At 51.8% G+C, this 23000-nt stretch overlaps 1 protein-coding gene across 3 annotated transcripts in view; it reads right to left on the reverse strand.

Moving 5' to 3' along the window:
* CUX1 (cut like homeobox 1) overlaps nucleotides 1–23000 on the reverse strand; it is a 365928-nt gene that overhangs the window by 105982 nt on the left and 236946 nt on the right. For all 3 annotated transcript variants that reach the window (XM_049638797.1, XM_049638796.1, XM_049638798.1), the window contains exon 9: nucleotides 2404–2452. In XM_049638797.1, the coding sequence (XP_049494754.1) occupies nucleotides 2404–2452 (49 nt within the window). The remainder of the gene's footprint in view (nucleotides 1–2403; nucleotides 2453–23000) is intronic.

Consider the following 23000-nt stretch of genomic DNA (forward strand, 5'->3'; position numbering starts at 1 on the left):
TTCTCCCGTCAAATCAGTGCTACTTTGGCAACTGTGGAAGCTAACGTTTGTCTATGGACCTACTTCTTACTTGGGCGTTTTAACCTCTAACCTTCAAAACACTCGTGCAGAGAACCACCAGTTCTCGTTCCCTCCGCTTCTTTCTCACGTTATAAAAAAAGGTTTAAACATTAAACATTTTAATGATGGTAAAATACAAATAAAATACACCGTCTTAACCAATTTTTAAGCGTATGCTTCAGCAGTGTTAAGAACTTTCACGTTGTTGTGTGACCAATCTCCACAAGCTTTTCATCTCGCAGAGCCGAGACTCTGTACCCATGAAACAGGCCCCCATCCCCCCTCATCTGGCCCCTGGCAGCCAGGATTCCATTTTCTGTCTCTGTGACTTTGACTCCTCTCTCCCTTAGCCCGTTTGCAGAGCTCATCTCGCTTTTTTCCTTTTCTTTTTTAAAAGAGATATAAGCAGTTAAGAGACTTGCCCGAGGCTACATGGCCAGCAAATACCAGACTCCCGGACCTGAACCAAGTGTCACTCCGGAGTTGCCCCGTTTCTCCACAGTCCTGCCTCGTGTCTCCCAGGACTGAGATCCCTCCAGGTGGCCCTCAGTACTTTCAAGTGCACCGACCCCGCCAAACTTCTTCAGTTCCTAGGGGCTGCCTCGGAGACGGTACGAGACAGCCAGGCTCGATACCCCCAGGACGAGGCTCTCTGTTTAACAAACTGGAGCCTACCCCAAAGTGCCATCAAAACGACGGGCACGCCCAAGATGGGCCCGGGAACAAATCTGAGATGTGCAAATGGCAGCTGTCTCGCGGAGAAGGTCAACTCTCTCCAGCAACTACTCCCGAGTTAAGGTCGCTGCAAAGTTGAGCCGTGCTGTGTAAAAGCAAAGGGGCCAAAGCAAATTCGTTCAGCAAATAAAGGTAAACAAATGCTCAAGCGCCTTCGTGAGGTGAAGCAGAAACAGTGCCTCACAGCAAGGAGTTGTGGGGGCGGGTGCGTTGGGAGCTGGGACGGTCTGCAGGAAAGGCCAAGTGAACACCGGTCCCGCGTCCCTGGCTCTGGGTGTGGCGGTGAGGAGCACGGGCTCAACCCCTGGCTCTGTGCCTGAGCAGCCATGACCTCAGTTTCCTCGTCTGTAAGATGGGAGTCGTAACAGCACTGACCCTGGCGGGCTGCCCTGAGGGTTCAGCGACTCCGTTCGTGCGAAGTGCTCAGAACAGAGCCAGGCACAGAAGAAGTTACTACTAGGATCAGGAGGACTAACGCACGAAGATTCTAGCTCAGGTGACTCATTCCGTGCCTCTCTATTGCGTGCCTTCTATGGCTCAGGCCCAGGATCCTCAGCGGTGAGTCTGAGTGCGCAACGCCGAACCCGCACAGTTTCCTTCCGGAATAAAGGGCATCCACAAACCCCCGGATCGCTCCCATGCATGAATGGACTTCCGTATTCCAGTCAGACTCCGGGGTGTTTTTACCGGACAGGATGGACAAGGACACGCTTTCCAGAGCACGTGCCAAGCTGCGGGCCAGCAGTGCCAGCCGCCAGGAGGCCGCTGGCCTGCGGAACTCTCGCGAGGTGGAATGCGGGGACCGCAGATTCGGGGAGGGTTTTCATCCTATGGGGGGCTGCGCCTGCCCAGGCCACCCGAGGCAAACCGCTAAGCAAACCGCTAAGCTCTCCTGGGCTCTCGGGGTGGCTACCCCGCTGTGAACTGAGTGGGGAGAGGCCGCAGCCTGTGGCCTCCTGGGGCTGAGATCCACCCCAGCTCTGGGCGCGTCTCCTCGCTCATAAAGGAAATAAACAGGAGAGCCCTTCTCTCCAAAGCAGCAGCATCATTTGTGAATGTGGAATGTTTTACTGCTCTGTGGAGTCCCCGGGGGGAAGTCAGGGGTTCTGCAGGGTGGCCCAAGTCTTTCCAGGCAGCTGAGGGTTTAGGGCCCCCCCGCTGTACTGTGTGATGTTCCGCTCCGGACACGGTGGCGGGTACTTTCCCCAAAGCATCTGTGACGACTTAAATACCAGGCGGGAGGGGGCTGTGCATCCAAAGGCAGAGGTAGAGACCTCTTTACGGTGCGAGTCACCGCGACAAAGTCTGGGGCATGACGGCCGCCACGGGAGCCGAGACGGATGTTTGAGGGATTGGTTAAGAAAAAGGACCAGCAGCGGCCACCCTGAAGTGGATTCTCAGCATGGAGTCTGGGGCGCTGGGACCACACCAAACACTTTGCCCAGGAAAGCACTTCTCAGGGCATCAGAAGAAGCGTCGACATGGACAGTTGTTATGTAAAAAAATATAAGAATAACTGGCCTGCTAACTCAGAGAGAAATGTCTTGCAAGATGACAGAAATGCCTATGCTGTGGTGACTTTAAGTCCGAGGCCGTGAAGCATCCTACCTGGTTTGCTCTTTCAAGGTCCGTCATGATCATTTCAATTTCGTCGGCCCTGGAAAGGTGAGAGAGAGAGAGAGACCGCTGTTAGTTGGCAACGGGCGGGCTCAGGGTGACCACGGCTCCCAGCTGGGCACGATGACCCGCCGTCACACAGGCCAGGGTCCCTGGCGCTGGGGAAGCGAGGGGTTGTGTGGACCTGCCCGTCGGGAGGAGGTGTGCTTGAGTTGTGGGGAAGGCCGCCCTGTCCGTGGGTGGGGGTGGGGCTCCCAATCTCGTCAGGGAGACAGAGCCAGGAAAAGATAGGTTAGGCTGTGTCCTTCCAGGAGACTGCACAGAGCTCTGAACAGAGTGCCTCCAGAAAACGGGAGGGAGACAGAAATTCCCCTTAGGGGAGGGAATCTGGGAAGGCTTCAAAGGAGGTGAGGTGTGAACTGGGGTTTGAAGGATGTGTAGAAGTTTGCCAGGACGGGGAGCACCACAAGAAGGCAGAGGAGAGGGACGCAGGAGGATGGAAATGGAGGTTGGGAGTCTGCAGTCTGCTCCACAAACCACCCGAGTTCACTGTTGTCACCTGGTGGCTCACACACAGGGAGTTGCTAGGGTCTTTTCCTTTTTTGTCCTTTTCTCTCTGTTTTGAATGCATTCCCTTGAGCGATTCCAAGGCAAATACATGGTTCCAAGATCATGAGACAGAGGGGATGCTGAGTGCTAAAAAGGGGCTGGTTCCAAAAGTGTGACGTAGGCGAGAGCAGGGTACCTGGGCCATCACGGCCCCGACTTCTGCAAGACAGGTCCCCGGGGCCCCTGTCAGGAGGCCAAGGCTGAGCCTGGCGGCCATCGAGGAAGGCTTAGCACGCCCGCGGCAGGTGGAGCATGTTACGGGGCTCCTCGTTGGGGTTCAGGGCCCGCTCCGGCGGGGGACCCCTGACTCCACACTCCGTGTGGGCCAGAACCCTCTGTCGCCTACCGGCCCCAGCCTCCTGCTCCGTGCTCTACACCAGGTCCTGCCATGAGGCTGTGCCCACCACCTGCCCCGGCCCACCTGTCAGCCCAGGGCCCCGAGTTCCGACGGCAAACGCCACTCGTGGGCCCGCAGTGAGCCTGTGCTGTCTCCCTGGCTTGCCCTCCGCTCCTGGGACCCTCACCTGCTTCTGCCCCCACCCCCAGCACTTCCCAACCCCTCCTAGCTGCTCCATCTCAGGGAGTGGCAGGGCTTTGAGTTTACGGGTTAGAGGTGAGGGAGCGGGGTCTCCTTCACTCTCATCCCTGGAGCTTCACAGGGCTTGGCCTCAGGCCTGGCTACTCCCTGGGGCAGCTCAGGGCACCCGTAACGGGCCCAGCTCCGAGAGGGTTCTTCTGTCCCTGAAGCCTGCCCGTCTGGCCCTAACCGCCCACCCCTAACACGAGGAGTTAGCCAAACTGTACTCAGGCCCTGGTTTTTGCTGTTTGCCGCATCTGGGCTCCCTCTGGCCCGGAGGCTTTTCCAGACTGCAGTGGAAGGAACACTGATTTGAGGCAACCGTATCAGCGCCCAGCCGCCTGAATGGGGTAACCGATGCCTTGTGATCGGGTTCAACGCTCTTTATAAACCTGTTTGAAATAGTATCCTGCTTTCAGATCGGTCTGAAAAAAAAAGAAAAAAAAAAGTCCGAAGCAACTCATAAAATGGCTTAGAGACACAAAGCTATTTTTAGAGTGGCTCTGTGAAGAAGACAGTGTCTCGGGGCCCCTGCAGCCAAGTGCTGGGTACGAGGGGGCGGGCCGGGGTGGCTTAAATTACGAAACATCTCAGCGCATCGTCTCAACTGGAAACCGCCGAGACCTCAAGGAAAAATGGCAGGGCCATAGAAAAGAGAGTCTGCTGACTACAGAGGGTAAAGAAGCCAATGTCAGTGTTGAGGGTCTTCAACATAACTGCCTGACAGTACTGACAGGTGCCATCCTGACCACCTGCCGATGACGTGCAAAGTTCACTGGGTTCAAGATGAAATAGCGAACTTTTCCCAAGGCAAATCCCAACTTTTTAAAAAACACTTTTTTTAATGTTTATTTTTGAGAGAGAGAGAGAGAGAGAGAGAGAGAGCGCGCGTGAGAGAGAGCAGGAGCGGGGGGAGGGGCAGAGAGAGAGAGGGAGACACAGAATCGGAAGCAGCCTCCAGGCTCTGAGCTGTCAGCACAGCGCCCGACGAGGAGCTTGAACTCACAAATCATGAGCTGAGCCCAAGTTGGATGTTTAACCGACTGAGCCACCCAGGCGCCCCAGGCAAATCCCAACTTTTAAACACAGGCTGGAACTTAAATCAGACGGTTATTCATCATGTATTTAGGAAATCCAGGTATAAATGGCAGATTTCCCCGGCTATGGGCATGGCTCATTCATTCCCTCGCTCATTCTGCAACCATTTCCCGACAGCTGCCAGCATCTGGCCCTGGCCGGGGACTATAGGACGGGCACACGTAGACACGGCTCCTGCATATTTTGCGGGTGCTGCACATGTATGGGAGAAGAACGGAAACTCGTGGCCGCTGGGTACCCAGACCAGCTATGCTGGCGACCACGCCTCACTTCTCCCTTGGACAGATCAGGTTGGGGAATGGCCTGGGTGGAGGAAGCCCAGGTCCTGAGCCCGTGCCGCTGAGGGTTTTCCCCAAATTCTCCTGCTGGGTCTCCCACGCACCCACATCTCCTTCCGTCTCTCCACGTCCCACAACCTTTGCTTTGCACCTGCCGTCTCTCTAGCCTTTCCTGCTGCCTTCCGGTCGGTTCTTTGGTCTGACCCAAGTGTGGCTGCACCCACCCTGGAACATTTCTCGTTTGCTCCTTAGTTTGATTATTCTGTTTTTCATACTTGGCGTTGCCAGTTCATGAGGTTTTTTGATCACTCCTTGCTTTTGCTTCACACAGCGGATACACTGCTGGGTTGGGGGTTTGTCTTCCAGGGGGGTGTTTTCCTCTGGGGCTATTTACCCCTGGAGGACCAGCTATTCTTTATCTGGCGGGGAAGGTGGAGGGAGGAGAGAGGGCGGGCTTTGCCGTGTGTCTCTCAAGGTGAATTGGAGCAGAAAGGTGCATGGCGGGGGTTCAACGCATTTTTGCCGTGTGTGTAGGGAGGGGATGACTCCAGGCCCCCAGAGCTCTCACTGGTAACTCCCTTCCACTGGGAGAAGTCTCCGGCCAGGGGCTTCCACTTTTAATTCTCATAGGGAAGCCGTATGAAGAGGCAGCAGTGGTCCCCCTGGGTGCAGTTCCCCAGTCCTGGGGGTCTGGAGACACGGGGTAGACGTGTGGCTGCCTGGGGCGGGGGGGGGGGGGTCACTGGGCCACAGTCGCCTGTTTTCAGCCATTCTTCACTTCTCACCTGGCCGCTGCCAGTGGCCAAGGGGCCGGTTCAGGGTCGGATACACACTGGAGCTAGAGAACAGAGGGGTTCCCAGGGGCCTGGCTTTACCTACAGGCAGGGATGGGCAAGGCTGGCACCCGTGGGGGCTGGGAAGTGGCATCCAGATCCTGCTTGGTTTAGGGGATGTGGGTGGAACTTGACAACCTCCTCACAAACGCAGACTCTCCGGATTTCTTCTCAGAAAGCGAATGGTTTTGGATATTCGTTAGTATACCTAACATCCAGGAAATAGTGCATCATCTCCAAAAGATTTCAAGTCACTTCTAGAAAGATTAGTCACATTGAAACAGGAAGGTGCCTTCTTGGCAGGCTGCGGCAATCCCTGGAAATGAATTTCAACTTTTTCCATCTTCTGGTCAGTTTCACCTCGGTTACTAAGCAACCGCTAAATGGACCAAAATATTGAACCTGATAACAACTACCTCACTTACCTTTCATTCTGTGAGCAACTCTCAGATTTCCAAAGCTTTCAAATGATAATCACAACACTGAGTTCTGCTGGTAACAAGTAGGGAGGGGGGTGGTGGCTATTCAATACCGGGTATCCTGATGACAGTGGGGCCTGGCTGCTACAGGTTCCCATTCACAGAATGGACCCGAAACCACAGGAGGAGACAATGGAAGGAACCAGGGATGCCGGGGGTGAGGAAAGGTTCGGATTCTTATTTTACAAGTCTGTAGGCTCCTGATTGGCTTTTCCAAGGGGCATACCTCTTAAGAGGTCAAAGAAGACACAACTAGTTGGCTACTGATGTGTGGTCAGGGCTTCTGAAGACAGAAAGCGTGGCCACTGGCATTTGTAGACAAGGACCAAGATGGCGGGCTCTCGGATGCGTGTGCCGGTCTCGTCTGAGGACACATCTGCTGCTGAGCCTACAAGTCTCCTCCCCTCCCGATGGCTGCCCCCAGCCCCCAACAGAATTAATCCTACCGGACACACTGCCCTCAGCAGTAAGTATTAGGAAAACGCCCAGGGGTTCATACCACAAGTAGAAATGTTATCTGAAAAAGCACAGTAACGAGCGAAATGGCATGTGCTTTCGCGGCACGAGTGTCAACGATATTCCAGAGGTTTCTTGTCCTTTCCATTCTGAGGGCTCACCGACCACATCAGGGTCTGGAACCCGACATTAGCCTAAAATCATTTATTTTCTCCAAAGTCCATAATAACCGCACGTACTGTTTGTCCAGCAAAACTATTTATTATAAAAATTTGGTTCTCTCACCTTTTTATGAGCTGACAAAACAGCTTTCACTGATCTACGAACCTGTACTGCGTTATGCTCTGCTCTGACTTCACAAAGCAGATAATTTGTGCTCGGCCTGGAATGTGCAGTTCGTCCAATCCATTCCCCACAGATCATTTCAGGGTCCTCTCTGGGCTAGCACACAATTTTTATGAGGAACTTGAAGGGATGCGGTCAGTGACGGAAGACAAACTATACCCACGCTAGAAATTCCGTATTTACTTTCGTACTTAGCCTCCCAAGCGCTAAGGGATGGCATCGGGGCAAGGTTGGCACAGATTTCAACAGCAGAGAATCACAACCACATCGGGAGCTGTTAAAACAAAGCATATCTACAGGGCAGTTGGAAAAGCGTCCGGGGCAACCTTCAGATCAGTATGTCTTCTTGGACCCAAGTCAAGAGCCAGTAGTCTCAACACTAGACTGTAAAATTCTTGGACACCAAAATAAGTATCTAAAGATTAATTCTCCCTGCTTTAAAAATTAAAAACACATTTTCATTTTTTGAGAGAGAGAGTACGAGTGCAGGCAGGAGAGAGGCAGAGAGAGAGAGAGAGAGAGGCAGAGAGAGAGAGAGAGGCAGAGAGAGAGAGGGAGAGACAGAGAATCTCCAGCAGGCTCCGTGTGGTCATTGCAGAGCCCGACTCGGGGCTCGATCGCATGAATCGCGGGATCATGACCTGAGCGCCCACCCGGCCGAGCCACCCAGGTGCCCCGCAAATGCAACTTTAAAAAGCTGTAGGATGTTTAATAAGGTGACTCTCCCCCTCCACCCGGACGCTGCATGTGCTGGCCTCCGCTGTCAGGAAGGTGGTCAGTCACTGGTCACCCAGGCCAGGCTCTCTTAGCACAGGAGGCAGAGATACAGGAGTGGGGCTCACCGGCCTGGGTTCAGAAATAACACGCAGGAAAGGGAAAAAGAGGTGGCTAGAAGGCCAGGTGCGGAAGAAGGCTTCCTGGCTGTGGTCTGGAATTCCCTAAATTGGGGGCAGAATTTCTCAGGAAAGGTCTCTCCCTGCCCCTGCACGGGCACACGGCTGAGGACCTGCGCACGGCACAGGCACCCGATGCCGCCAAGAGGAAAGGCCGGTCTGCAGAGGATCGTGTGACAAGCCGGGGCAAGGCTGTGCCCAGAGAAGGCGGCACCGTGCCCTCCTCCGGGACGGGCGCCACTCGCTCGGACTCAGGTGTGGGGGATCTCCACTCAATAACGCCTACTGAGCACGTTCTACGTGCCCCGTCGGAGAGGGACACAAATGTCCCCGTGCCGAGTGCACAGTGCCTAATGGCGTCTGCCTTAACTGCTAGTGCACAGGACACACCCTGCCCGTCCTACGAACTCAGAAATATGCACCCGCTAGGACCCTGTCACCGCCTACTCAGCTGGGGGGACGGATGCAGGGACATGAAGAGACCCCAATGATTTGGGGTGTAACTTGGTACAGTAATAGCCCGCCGAGGGACCGTGTCTCCTCTGCAGACAGGAGGAGGGACAGTCTCACGGGTGCGGGGCCATCTGGTCTACATCCCGGCGGATAAAGAGGTGTCTGCGGGCACAGAACGGTGGGGCAGAGGGCGGAACAGCCTTCCAGCCAGAGAAAAGGCTCATAACACAGTAGACGCCGGTTCAACTTCGTGAACGGCTTTCTGGTTGCTCTCCTGGGCTTTCGGGGTGTCCTGTCCCTCACGTGCATGTGACAGGACGGTCTCCTCCTGCCCTTTTATCTCTCTTCGTTCCCTCGGACGGTGGCGGTGGCCTGTGCTTCCGGAACCACGTGACATAGCGAGGCGGCGGTGGGGACCCCCGCCTGGTGTCTGGCTTTGAGGGTGACGCATCGAATGTTCCACCGTTAAGCGCGTTGCTCACTGTGGACCTTAAATATATGTGTTTTTATTTTGTTAATGAAATATCCAACTGTTCCTATTTTATTAAGACTTTTTAATAAAAGACAGATATTGATTCCATTAAGTGCCTTTTAAGCATTTATGAAGTGAATCAAGTGGGTTTTCTCCTCTGACTTGCTAAAATGGTAAATTATACTGACAGTTATTTGCCCCTGTTTGTGGTGTATCACATGGTTATGTGTTCCTGATTTCTACGTGCTGATATTTTATTTAGTGTTTTTTTCATAAATACTTACGTAGGAGCTTTGCTTGCAGTTTCTTTTGTCTTATCTTTGCCAAAGTGAAGTCATAACAGATTTGACGGTGTTGCTTTTTTTTTTTTTTTAAAGATTTTGTTTTCAAGTAATTTCTACACCCAACCGTGGGGCTCGAACTCGTGACCCTGAGATCAAGGGTCACATGCTCTACCGACTGAGCCAGCCAGGTGCCCTGATGCCGCTGCTCTTAAAAAACCCAAACCAAATTCCCTTTGTACGGCCTGCATGCTGTCGTTGGGCACACGAGCCCTGGGGTGCCTGGACCCGCCGCCCACTACCCCCAGGTGGCAGTACCCCGGCCACCATCTCTCGGGGAGGGTCCGTCCAGCCCTTCCTCTCCCATGAGGTCCGTGGCCTCTTTTGCCGGGACTAGCCCTTCCCTCCACTGCATTCCCATGGCAGTTTGTGGTCAAATCTAGTCTGCTGGCCACCAGTCAGCCTTGGTTGGCGCCATGGATTCCAGGAGCTTCTTTTTGGCTTGTTCCCTCCCAATGAGGTCCAAATGAGGCCCAATGAGGTCTGTCTTTTGGGCCAGAGGCCCCTCATCTCCTCAGGCGCCCCGACCCTGCAGGGAACAGAGCCGATTGCAGACCTGCCTCCCATAAACACCTGGGCTCCTTTTCCACATTTCCCACGTTTCAAACAACCAAGTCTTCCAACCCAAGAGACTTGCTGGGGTTCATCCTTCTCGCAGAGAAACCTGCCAGCAACACGCGTCCCATGTAAATTTCCTTCTGTAGCTCATTTAACTAACACTTCATGGCTTCTTCAGTCCTGTTCCTTGGGACTATGCTTGTCCCTACAGCTGTCCCCTCTGCTGAGGTCCTGATGGATGGCTGCAGTCACCACCCAGGTCTCAGCTCTAGTGGCTGTCCTCCGAAAGGCCTCCCAGCAGCCCCACTCCCCACTGTCCATTTGTCTTATTTTTATCGCACTTATTCTGGCCTCAAAGTATCTTATTCATATATTGATCACTTATTTATTCACCGCTATAATCTCAGCGAACACAGCAGGTGCACACTAAAACACCGGTTGACTCAACATGCAAATTAACGATGACATCTGTGTGTTACGTGAAGTCCTCTTGGCATTTGACAGGCAGCAGCCGGTGGGCTGGTATTTTAAAGAACAGACGGTTGGGGCGCCCGGGTGGCTCAGTCGGTTGAGTGTCTGACTCTAGATTGCTGCTCGGGTCATGACCCCAGGGTCGTGAGTTCCAGCTCCACGTTGGGTTCCGAGCTGAGTGTGGGGCCTGCTTAGGATTCTGTTTCCCTCTGCCCCTCTCCCTGACTCGAGCTCTCTCTCAAAGCAAAACAAAAAAGAGCAGAGGGTGTAGGGGTATTTTGTCAAACTTTAAATATGACTTATTATTTTTTTTTTAACGTTTATTTATTTTTTGAGAGACGGAGCGTGAGTGGAGGAGGGGCAGAGAGAGAGGGACACACAGAATCGGAAGCAGGCTCCAGGCTCTGAGCTGTCAGCACAGAGCCCGAAGTGGGGCTTGAACTCATGAACTATGAGATCATGACCTGAGCCGAAGTCAGACACTTAACCGACTAAGCCGCCCAGGCGCCCCATGTAAATATGACTCTTAAGGAAAGAGTCTGTAAGTTGCTTTTGCAGACTTAAGTTCTTGGCACTTTTCATAGCCTTTGAAAAAAGGGACAACAATCTCCTTGGAGAAAAAAAATATGCAAAGACCCAGAGTTAGGCTTCCTTTTTCTACTGGACCGTGAGTTCCCCAAGGCAGGGCCAGTCGTCCTGGCTCCCAGCGTATCTGTGTGCCTGGCACAGAGCTGGGCATAAATCGGGACTCAGCAGACACTGACTGGGAGGGCAAGTGGAGAGGAGGAGAGTGTTCTCTGAGGAGAGGTTTTCTGGACAACCCTCTTGTGTGTGACCAGACCGATCTTTCATGTTCCACTGGCGTTAAGCTATCTCTGCTCTGGCAGAATCGGAGGGCAGGGGAGAAGCCACTTGGCTCCCTTCCAAGCCTCTGATCAAACGTGTCACTCCAGAGCGGACCCATCCCTCCCCAGTCAAATCAAGGGCCTGAGCAGAGAGATGGCCGCAGCGCTTAACCTCCAGGTCAAACCTTCCGGAAACAGTGGTTTTTAGTCTTATTGGAAATGAAATCGTGTCGAGGCAGTGAAACGGCCAGACCATCACCTCTGCCTACACGGAAATTAACCACAATTGGTTTGTTTTTTTCCTGACCATTCTATTTAAATTTAAACGATACAACAAGTAACAAAATCAATTTCAGTTAGACTCCTCCTGTCGATCCCAAACGGGAAGAAAATTTCCCTTCTTGCCCCATTCTTTGGCGGACTCGGTTTCATGAAATGATTTAAATAAAACCTTCCTTTAGGTTAACCTGGTTCTAGCTGACCCACGAAGTGGTCTGCACAAGGTTTGCCAAACCGACAAGGGCAGCTCCGGCAGGCCGGTCACTCGCCAGTGTGTATGACCCTCGGTGTGATCAGAAACAGCCTGTGACTGTCACTCAGGCTTCAGTCATCTCTGGGCAGGGACGTGGGACAGCTGTAGCCGAGAATTAGGTTATGAGATTGCACAATTCATTCTGCTTTTGCTACCGAGACCATCCAAAGCCTCTTGGGATAAGTGTCGGGATTAAATTTTGGATGCCTCTTGTCATTTCTCTCAAGTTGAAACACTGTTGCCCTCAGAGCAGCCGGAAGCAGGGTGGATAGGAACATCCTCTTCTCTCCTCAAATCAAGGGCCCGGGGGTCCCAAGTAGGATGGAGGTACTGGAGGTAAAATGGGGGAAACTGTGGTCTGGAGAAGCCCAGGAGTGTGGCCAGGAGAGCAAACAGGCTCGAATTCTTCCCCGCTGCCGTTTTAGCTGTTTGACCTTGGGCAGACTTTTGAGCTTGACAGCCATCTGCTCAGCAGGAATAATACGGCCTTTCTCAAAGAAGCTGGAATGAGGATAAAGTAAGAGCTCTGCTGGAGCGGAAAAGGGCTTGGAAACCACCAAGACCACGCACATACCCATGCTCATTGTCGTGCGTGAAAAACAGGATCTTTACCGCTCAGCCGATTTTCAGTACCTGAGAACATTACAAGGTACTCAACCCGACCCATGAAGCAGCTTTTGCCAACAATTTCCAGTCTGAATCTGATCAAGCCTCCAGGTTCAACTACACACTTAGAGGAATTACGGAGGACAGAAGAACACGCTCGGCTATACCCGGGGATGCTGCTGGCAAAATCCGGACCGTGGGAAAACTCTTCAGGACAAATGAGCCAGTTTTTTTTATGCAGGTAGATTGCAGGGAAGAGGAAAAGGGATGAAGGGCGATCTGGAAAATGAACGAGGCTTAAAGGTGTACCAACCAATTCCAACATCTGGACTTTACTTGAATCCCGGGTCCAACAAATTTAAAAAAATCAAACCATCTAGGATTGGGCGCAACTAGAAATTTAAGTATTGATGACGTTAAGAAATTAGCTTTTGATCGGGTGATAGTATTGTGGTTACATTAAAGAAGAGTCTAGGGGCGTCTTGCTGGCTCAGTGGGCGGAGTGTGCAACTCTTGGTCGTGAGTTCCAGCCCCGTGTTGGGAGAAGAGGTTACTTAAAAAATATATAAAATCTTGAAAAACACACACACACACACACACACACACACACACACACACACAAGGAGTCTTTATGTGACGTATATATGCTAAAACAGTTAGAAGTGAAGGGAAAGGATTCTGGAAGAGCCTCAAGATAAAACTGGGGTGGAAGGAGGCAGAGGAGACAGGCGGCCATGAACGGGGTGGCCACAACTACACGACAGGAACCTCGGGGTCCTGTCCTCTACTGTGTGTGGGAAATTTAACATAAAAAGGAATGCCCCCCTCCCCAATAGAAAGCATAAGTAAAGGAAGCAACTCACAGCAGGGGAGGGGGGGGCGGGCCTCTGTGCTGGAAGTCTGGCTCTGCCCAGACTCGGCGCTTTGCAGACTTTGGGGAAGTCAGTTAACCTCCCAGAATCTCAACGGACTCCCTCAGCAAAGGGGAGGAACGAACTCCGTAAGAGAAACATGACTGAAACGTCACATATGAGTATTTGTCTTTGATACAGAAAAACGACTGCTGAGAACAGAGAACGAGAGGACAACGAATTCTGGGGGGGGTGGGGGGGGGACGCCTCTGTCCCACGCACCCCTCACGGCTCACTGAGCGCCCCTGCCCCCCAGGAGCGGCACCATCAGTACGAGGGTCCTTCGGCAGAGACCATCCCGGCAGCACTGAGGACCCAGGTTGCTGCCTGTTTGCTTTCAGACTTTTAAAAAAATGTTTGGGGAGGGCCCGCTGTTAACGTCACTTTTCACATATACATTTTAAACGTCTTCTGCACTATTCAGCGTGGAATCTGTCAGCGCAACTTTCCAGCAGCTGGAGCACCGCTTCCCCCGTTTAAGCCTGGCTCTTCTAGAACCGCCCTGCAGATTTTGTTTCTCTTTCCCTGTTTACTTGACCTGCAGGTGCCCTGCCTACCACTGACAGGTGCTGGCCAAGCGAGGGACTGCTCCAGAGAAATCATCGGATTCCTGCCACTGCCCCTGCTTCCCCCGTCTCCACGTACAGGGCATGCGCGGCCAGTGGGAACCACAGGCCTACAGGAGAAAACTGCTGGTACTTCCCAGGTGGGGAAACTGAGGCCCAGGGTGGAGGAGTGACAGAGGAGCTGGCCGGTGAGCGGCCGGCCTAGGGCAAGAGCCCTGCTTTCATTCCTCAGTGTAACGGATCCTAATGACCCCTCCTCTCCCCTAAGTACTAGCTGGTAGGAAACGCTAAGAGAAGGCTTGGTGGCAGAGAAGCTAAAACTAAGAATAAAAAAGATCTCCAGTTGCACCCCGGTTCTTACTCTCGGCTCCCTCCCCCTCCTCACCTCCAAGTCCAAGGCCGAGGCAACTTCCCCAGGCCCATCTTAGGCCCCGGCCTCCTTGCAAACCTTCCTGGCCCCCTGGTCTTTCCCCAGCAAATCCAACACTCAGCTCCACTGGAGGCTGCGGAGGCCCCTCCGGTGTTTGTCCCCAACCCCCTCCCCCTCGAGTGGCCCGCACTCCAGCCAGCTGGTGGTTGCCTCCGCCCTGCGCCCTGCGGGGCTGGGAAGTGAAACTCGAGGCCGCAGCACACTCAGGAAAGACTGCATCCTTCCTCTTCCTCTCGCTGGCACCAAAAGTCTGCATTTCGGCAGCGTAAGTGCCTTTTTTAGGGCAACTTGAAAATGAATAATTCAGCGGTTCCTATTCTCCTTGTGAAGTGTTAGACAAACAATTCAGACGGGGCCAGACTTGCTGGCCCCACGAAGACCGTCCCTTCCCTTCATTCTGACATCATCGGACTTGGCCATGAATCTTTAAGAACACCCTCCATCCTGTCTAATCACTAAAATACCACAAAGGAAGTTCACAATACTTAGACGCGGGGGAAAAAAATAGAAAGGTTAATTGCAACATAAAGTTTTCCCTCGTAGCCAAGCAAACAGTACATCAGTCACAGTAATACGGAACTCTTTAAAAACCCTACGTATGGAATGTCTTAGTCACGTCGGGTTACTGAATAGTCGAGCCTTTTTATTCAAATCCGAGCCTTAAAGTATCTTCCCCATAGAGCTTTACCCTTGAACTCCCAGGGTCCACCCTCAGAGCCTCAGTGATTCTGTGGGTTGTGCTAAAGCCCCTTGCAATCCTTTTTGGAGGTAGGTATGATGACAATTTTGCGTTAAACAAACAACCTTCCCGGTCTTATTACAGAATTGATTTTGGAAGGGATGCTTATTAGCCAAGCCAAACCCTCTTTCACATGCTCATGGTTGGAAAACCTCAGCTGATGTTATCTCGAGGCCCTGCCATCAGGAAGACATGTGCAGCAAAAAGCTGCCTTTCGGCCCAGCTACGCTTGTGATCGCTGATGTACAATGCCATGGTAATTCCGGACAGGAAATTGGATTTGGTCTCTTTTCAATGACAGGGTAGGGGGCTCCCCAGGTTCAACCCTTCTGAGAAGGACCCTGAGTACCCAGATGATAAATCCCTGAGTTTAGTGAAAGTGAAAACCATGTTAATGGTAAGAGCCTATTTGTCTATGTCTGTCACCCACTGGCATCTACCTGGCATGCTTCAAGTCTGTGAAAAGTACTTACCACGAACTAGAGAACAAAGGATTCTTATTGGGGCACCTGGCTGGCTCGGTCCGAGAAGCAAGCAACTTGTTTTTTTTTTTTTTAATTTTTTTAATGTTTATTTATTTTTGAGAGAGAGGGCCAGAAAGAGAGAGAGAAAGAGAGATACACAGAATCGGAAGCGGATCTAGACTCTGAGCTCTCAGCACAGAGCCCGACGTGGGGCTCAAACCCACAAACTGTGAGATCATGACCTGAGCCAAAGTCGGACGCTTACCCAACTGAGACACCCAGGTGCCTCTTGGGGCCGTGAGTTTGAGTCCCATGTCGGATGTAGAGATTCCTTAATCAATGAAGACTCAAAAGGGGCACCTGGGAGGCCCAGGCGGTTAAGTGCCCAACTCTTGATCTTAGGTCATGATCGCACAGTTTGTGGGTTCGAGCCCCGTGCTGACAGTGGGAAGCCTGTTTGGGATCCTCTCTCTCTGCCCTCTCCTGCTCGTGCGCGCGCACTGTCTTTCTCTCTCAAAATAAATGAACTTAAAAAAAAAAAGGATTTTTATTTCTAGTCAATAATCCTGCCACACAGCACTGCTTTGTGAAGATAGCAGGTAATCTCTGGAAAATCCAAATAACTTGGAAGAATTCACAGCTGGAATCTGTAGGCTCAAGAGTACCGCATCCAAGAGTGAGCCTCGTTGCAGGGGGAGCGGCAAAGGTTAATGCAGTGCGCTGTCACTTGCTGCTATGTGTGATGTGTCACGTAATTACGCACAGTCTGGTAAGAGAATCAAAACCAAATGGATGCTGGGGCACCTGGGTGGCTCAGTCAGGCGAGTGTCGGACTTTGGCTCAGGTCACGATCTCAACAGTTCATGGGCGGGAGCCCCGCGTCAGGCTCTGTGCTGACAGCTCAGAGCCTGGAGCCTGCTTTGGATTCTGTGTCTCCCTCTCTCTGCCTGCCTCTCTCTCTCTCTCTCTCTCTCTCTCTCTCTCTCTCTCTCAAAAATAAATAAACATTAAAAACAAAATGGATGCTCTTTTTTTAAAGGTTTCAGAAGGGCTCCACGGTTCTGCATCTGACGGAAGATTCCAGTAAGAAAAGGAGACACAGAGTGGGGCTGGGCTGGAGGACTGGGGACACTCCAGGAGTCAATTAAGCTTGCTGGCCCTCTTCCTTAAATAGATCAGAGAGTATATGACAGATACTAAGGATTGGAGAAAAGTCCAGCATCCACAATAAAGGAAAATGTTAAAAGAAGGGTCACATCAGCAAATGGAACCAGGCCAAATTCACCTATAAATGTAAAATACGTATTTGAAGAAAACGCCAAATCTAACAAAATGCAGTAGAAACCCACTTGGAGGCAGAAGGTGAACCTTGACGAGATGTCTTTAAAAGGCTCAGGTATGGTTTTGAACCACAGCAGCCAATATGCTATGCAGAAAATAACTTTCCAGACAAGTAAGTCACACTAAAAGGCACAGTAAATAATAAAACACAACAAGCTTGCACTTGTCTTAAGTCCGGAGGCAGGAAAATCTATAAAATATGTGATATAAAAATGGAAAGAGACACAGTACACAGAACATAATCCTACTGGAGTTTGGCCTACGCCACTCGGAGCCTGTGGCACAGTTCAGGGGTTCCTATCACGTGGAGTGTGAAAACCAGGTCACGGTTGAGTTGAAATGGGGAAGTCGAGAGATTGTCTAGCGTGATCAGGACAGATCCTCGGAAGCAAGAGGCTCCAGGAGGATCAGATGTACCGGTTCTCACAAAAGGGTGCAAATTCCCCGTCTGTGGGTAACACAGTCACCTGCTCACCAAATCTAAGGGATTCACTTGAGTAAATGAGCAGAGATAACCCAGGAATTCAGCAGAACCCCGTGGTTTTTGGTAAAGACACGCACACACGCAAGATGAAACTCCCACGTACCAGTAAGAAGCATCCAGAAAACGAAAGCTCTATCTCATCTACAACAGGGATACAGGTATTAAACACGTGGGAATTAAAATAACATGGTATAAATTCCACCTGTAGAAAACCGAATCACAAAATGCTAATGGCAAAGAAAGTTAATGACAGCGCTTCTTAACTTGCAGTTGCATTAAAGGCAAATAAACATAAATTCAGCTCCCAAGCTGATTTAGAAAACTTGGTGAAATGACAAGATGTGTACAGAAAAATCAGGCGATCGAAATACCAAAGGTTTTTTAAACCAAAAACCAACCAAAACAAAAGAAAACAAAACAAAAAAACAAAAAATTCCAACGACAGCAAACTGGGTGTACAGGATATCAAAGTAGAAAACAGAGAGACATTAGCCAACAGTATGGTGCTTACTAGAATGAAAAGTTAGATCAACAGAACGCCATTCCAGACGGGAGTCCAGATATGTATGCAATTTACCCCTGATTTGCCCAGTGTTAAATACTGGGTGAAGGGATCGTCCACACTATTGAAAAGACTGGATATTCACATGAAGAACAATAAACAGACATGCATCTTACCCTCATATTCTCGAACAAATTCCAAAGAGGTGGAAGATATAATAAGTCATAAAATGCTACTAAGAAAATGGACTAGAAAGGAAAGCCCATTTTCTGTTACTGAAACCACATTGAAAAGGATTAACGATAAGCTTGATGGGACCCATCTCATATAAACTAGATATAATACCTCTGGACACTGAAATCAGTAAAACTGAAATAAAAGAACATCAATTACTAGGTAAAAGTCTCTACAAATGTGAGTAATTAAAATCCAGAATACCTGTAGAATCACCCCCCTGTTCCCACTGTAGTCATGTTCTTGGGATAGAACGAAACGGAGTCAACGAGGAGACGGGAATGTGCTGACTTCCCTGCTACCACATAGAAAGCTCGACATGTACGAGGTCCCACCTAGCGGGCAGGGAGGAGGCGGGAATCACTGTAGTCCACCTCTTATCTTCTGGATTTGGCACAGGAGGTCTGAGTCAAGTAGTGTTTGTTCCCCGGGCCCGACTGGAGCTCTGGGCTTACACCTCGGAAATTTGGGCTGGGGGTGGGGAGGGGAGAAAACTTGCCGCCCAAGCGGTCCCTTCCTCTGCCGAGCGACATCCTATGAAAGCGTAAAACGGCATCTCTTTCCCTCTGATGATCTCTCTTTCTGAAACGTATTTTAAGGAGCTGTTTTTCTAAACGAAAAGTCACTGTGAAAACCCCAAACCGAGATGCTCGCAACTCGGGCCCGGGTACGTAAACCCTAATGCGTCGAGAGAAGAAAATAAAAATTTGCCATCGAAATGACAGATGGGCAGATGAGGTGTTACAGAAACTGGAAATGATGTCAAGCCAAAGGAACAAACGACAGTACACCAAGTGGAATGTCCTGAGCCCGCCCAGTCGTACACGCGTACCCGCTGCCGTGGGCACCTGAGATGCGTCCAAGTGTGTTTTTGAGAAGAAAACTGGTTAGGCGGAGACAAAACACGTCTCGGGTTTTATCTCTTACGATTAAGAGGGCCAATTATTTCACTGCCAACAACAGAGACGGGCCCGGTGCAAGTCAGACGTGTTAGTAATGATGGCGGCCGCTCCTGTTGCCTGAACCCTGGCAGAGGGACCACCAGACACTTTACACCAGTTAACTCCTGGGAGCTCACGTGGAGGCAGACCCATTCACGGGCCACGGAACCCGGGCCACGGCGGAATGCCTGCTGTTCACCGGCAAGTAGAAGCGGGTGAGCCCCCAGATTTGGGCCGCGCATGCTCGGGCCTCCTCTCCACAGGGTCTGCCGGGCACGTTTAACTAAGCTTTCGGTAGAGAAGTACGAACTGCTTGAAAGATACACACGTTCACAAAGGGGGTTCCAAAGTCCTTTTTCGTTTATCCTGGTGATGGATTCGAAGCTGGACAGAGATGGGGCTAAACGTGGGTCCGGCCTGCCGAGCGGCAGGCCCTGACGGGTACAGAAGGACTGACCAGATAGGTTCTCATTCAACCGGAGGCTCAAAATTCAGAAAAGGGTACGGTTAAAAGTGCCTCTCTCCCTGCCCCCAGGTCCCCCTTTAGAGCCGGTGTTTGAATTTACAAGCGCACAGAGCACATTAAAAGAGCGAGGTTCTGAACCCGGCGTTTTTCACTTAATTACGTATGTTGGCGATCTCCCCACAGCAGTGCAGAAGGGGCTTCTGCGTTTGTTGACTAACAGAAGACTAACTTAGCAAGCAGAGCGCACATACGTTCCGGAAGACCAGAAGCAGAAGAGTTTCCGCTGCCTGCAACACGTCCCGCCCCGACCAGTCCCTCATATCGCTCGGGCATCACGAGGACCCTGGGGCTGTCACAGGCCGCCGAGTGAACTCCGCCGCCAGGCTCGAACCTACGACCTGGCTGTGCGTCCTAAGAATTATGAATCACAAAAGCCCTCCTTTGCTACTTTTGCACTTGGCAATGGGACTCCCCAATGGGAGAAGCGCGAAGGACTGCCAGAGGTGGCACGGCAGAGCCTCATGGAGCCGACCGCCCATCACAGAGCCAGCTGTGGCCATCACCCACGTGTGTGCCCCTCCCCCGTGCTGGCTCTCAGACTATGCTGATGTTCCACGCATCTTTAGACCTTCCAGTACGGGGACTCTGTGACTAGGAGAATCCTAAGGGCGAGGCCACGAAATGATGTGGAGAAGTGTCTGCTCCTCCCGGGAACATTAGGTCTTGGATTATCGAAACGGTGACGGACATCTCGCTGGGTGCCAGGCACGGTCACAGACCCTCGGAACCCAGACGCGAGCCCTCAAGGAGCTCCTGGTCCGGTACGGCGGATGGGACGGCCAGACACCCGAGTCTGACACGGTGCGGGCCCGGGGAGGGAAGCGCCCGAGCCCTGGGCACAGACGAGGGGCTCCGGAGGAGACACCACGGTTCCCTTATCGTTATTTGGACAACTCTTTCCTCAAACCCAAAACGACAATTAAACCAGAATGACTGGCTTGGAGTTTTCCAGAGTGTGGTCACCAGATGCCACGTGTGTGGGAGGGCCGCAGAGCTGTGGGTCCCATCCCAGACCCACTGAGTCAGAACTACGGGATGCGGCCCAGGAAGCTGCATGTTTAACCACGCCTCCGAGGAACCTTAGTCAAGGTCAGGGGTCCAGGACCTGCGTGATGAGGGGCAGGGCACTGAATTCCAACGCGTCTGGAGTTGGGGCAGAGCTAGGTCGACTATCTTATGTGGGAAGGCACAGACGTGTTCCACTCCTCCCTCCCACCGTACATTCCTGTCCTTCTAGGAGACACCTGGACCTGCCCTGTATTTTCTGATCTGAACGTATTAGGGGAGTTCTACGCTTCAGCATGAGCCTCCTCATGTTGGGGCCGGGTCGAAGGACCCCCATTTAAGTCATCTCTGCATAAATGTCCACATTAAAAGACAAGTAACGAGTGAGGCACACAGGGGGTGGATATGATACACACACAGAATGGAGCCCCTGCTCCGGGCTTTTACATTTCACTGGCAACCAGGCGGCTTTCCCTGGCCATCCGTGGAAGCCGGCCAGGCTCTCTCCCTGCCGTCCGCCTTCCTTAACTTGCTTTAATTTTCTCAGCAGCACTGGACTCTTGACCCCACCCAAACTTTCATTATATGGCAATCTGCTTGGAGATGGCCTCCAGGAGAGCAGAGGCTTTGCTGTCATTCACTCTGTGAGGACCGAGCAGGCCTTGTTCTGGGACACTGGGGACACAGTAGCAAATGAGATCACAGGACTAGAGAACCCGTATTCTAGCAAGGAGAGAGACCGTCAGCAAGTCAGGAAACAAAGGCAGTGCCGGAAGGAGAGAAATGAAAAGGGACAAGAGGACAGAGACTGCCAGGAGGGGAGAAGGCCGCCTGCGTGGCGAGCTGCAGGTCTGGAAGGACCCACCACCTTTGATTCCTGGAGAGATGGGAGGCCCTTTCCAGGTTCTGTGAGCAGTGCCATGGCCAACTTGCAAAGTGACGGGATCCCTTCGGTGGCCGTCTTGCCAGGTTTGATGGGAAGGTCGGAAGTTTGACTTTGTCTGGGTGAAGCCTGTGATGTCTTTATTAAGGATGGCTGCCAAGCCCGGAGGGAAGGGGAGAGGTCTGAGCCGGAAACACGAATGCGGGGGTCATCGGCGTGTGGCTGGGACTTAAGGTGATGGCGGGGAGTGGACCTCTCAGGGACGCGGGGAGCAAGTGTAAAGACTGAGCCCCGAGGCTGCTCCCTGTGCCCGTAAGTGCCAAGCACACAGGAGGCACCCCAGCAGATCCTCACTGAGTAGATCAATGTTCAAAATAGCCCCTGACATGGGCGTGTGGGGGGCTAATGCCTCCATTTTGATGAAAGGAGGAAGGTCCTTTAGCTTAGCTGAAAATGTGTTTACACCTTCCCCTCGTTAGGAAAATCAGCTGCAGACTTTCTGGTGCACATTCTCTTACTGTGGCTCACTTGCATTCACACCCCGTGTTACGCTAATGGTGTGCGAGGCAAGCTAACCCCCACCTTGCTTCTTCCCCCAGGGGTCCGGGCACGTGAGGTGCACACCCAGGGGGGCAGGCAGGCATCCATCATCCCTAGAGGAAGGGTCTGTCAGGCACAATCAGAACTGTGCGTGTACGGATGCGGACAATACCTCCTCCAGCCCCAACTGTTTCGTGGCTGGGAGAGGTGGGTTTGATGAAAGCCACACAGACTGTTATTAAAAGCCCACGTAATGTGGCAAGCACTGTGCGAAGTTCTAGGGCAAAGCACTAGGCGGCACCAGTCGTGGCCCTCGGGATGCTGCCAGTCTCATGTGGACGCTGACCCTCTCTTGTGCCCTGGTCCCCTCTGAAAGTCTAGTAAGAGCATATGGACCTCTTCCTAGAAAAATGTTTTAAAAATATGTATGTTTACTAAGGAAAACACTTATTTTGAAGTGCAGTTACTATAGTACTTAAAACAATACCCGAATTTAGGAGATAGTAACAAACGTTCTTTATCGAAGCATGAAATAAGGAATCTTGTGGCTCTAAGAACCACGGGCTAATTGAGGGATCAACAACAATTGTAATGTGATGGAAAATGTTATTTCCACTTGCAACCAAGTCACAGGTTCCTATTCTGTTTTTTTTTTTTTAATTAATTTTTTTAAAGCTTGTTTATTCACCTTAAGAGAGAGAGAGAGTGCAAGTCGGGGAGTGAGAGAGACAGGGAGACAGAATCCCAAGCGGGCTCTGCGCCGTCAGCGCAAAGCCTGATGTGGGGCTCGAACTCACGAACCCTGAGATCACGACCTGAGCCGAAGTCGGACGATTAACCGACTGAGCCACCCAGGCGCCCCTCTTATTTCTGGTTTGTTGACCTCACTTGCAAGGGAAGGAAATGCTACATCATAGTCAGGTGTTAGTGAAAATGAAGATGTATGGGGCGCCTGGGTGGCGCAGTCGGTTAAGCGTCCGACTTCAGCCAGGTCACGATCTCGCGGTCCGTGAGTTCGAGCCCCGCGTCAGGCTCTGGGCTGATGGCTCGGAGCCTGGAGCCTGTTTCCGATTCTGTGTCTCCCTCTCTCTCTGCCCCTCCCCCGTTCATGCTCTGTCTCTCTCTGTCCCAAAAATAAATAAAAAACGTTGAAAAAAAATTAAAAAAAAAAAAAAA

The sequence above is a fragment of the Panthera uncia genome, chromosome E3 (genome assembly GCF_023721935.1).
Source record: "Panthera uncia isolate 11264 chromosome E3, Puncia_PCG_1.0, whole genome shotgun sequence".
Taxonomy (NCBI): domain Eukaryota; kingdom Metazoa; phylum Chordata; class Mammalia; order Carnivora; family Felidae; genus Panthera; species Panthera uncia.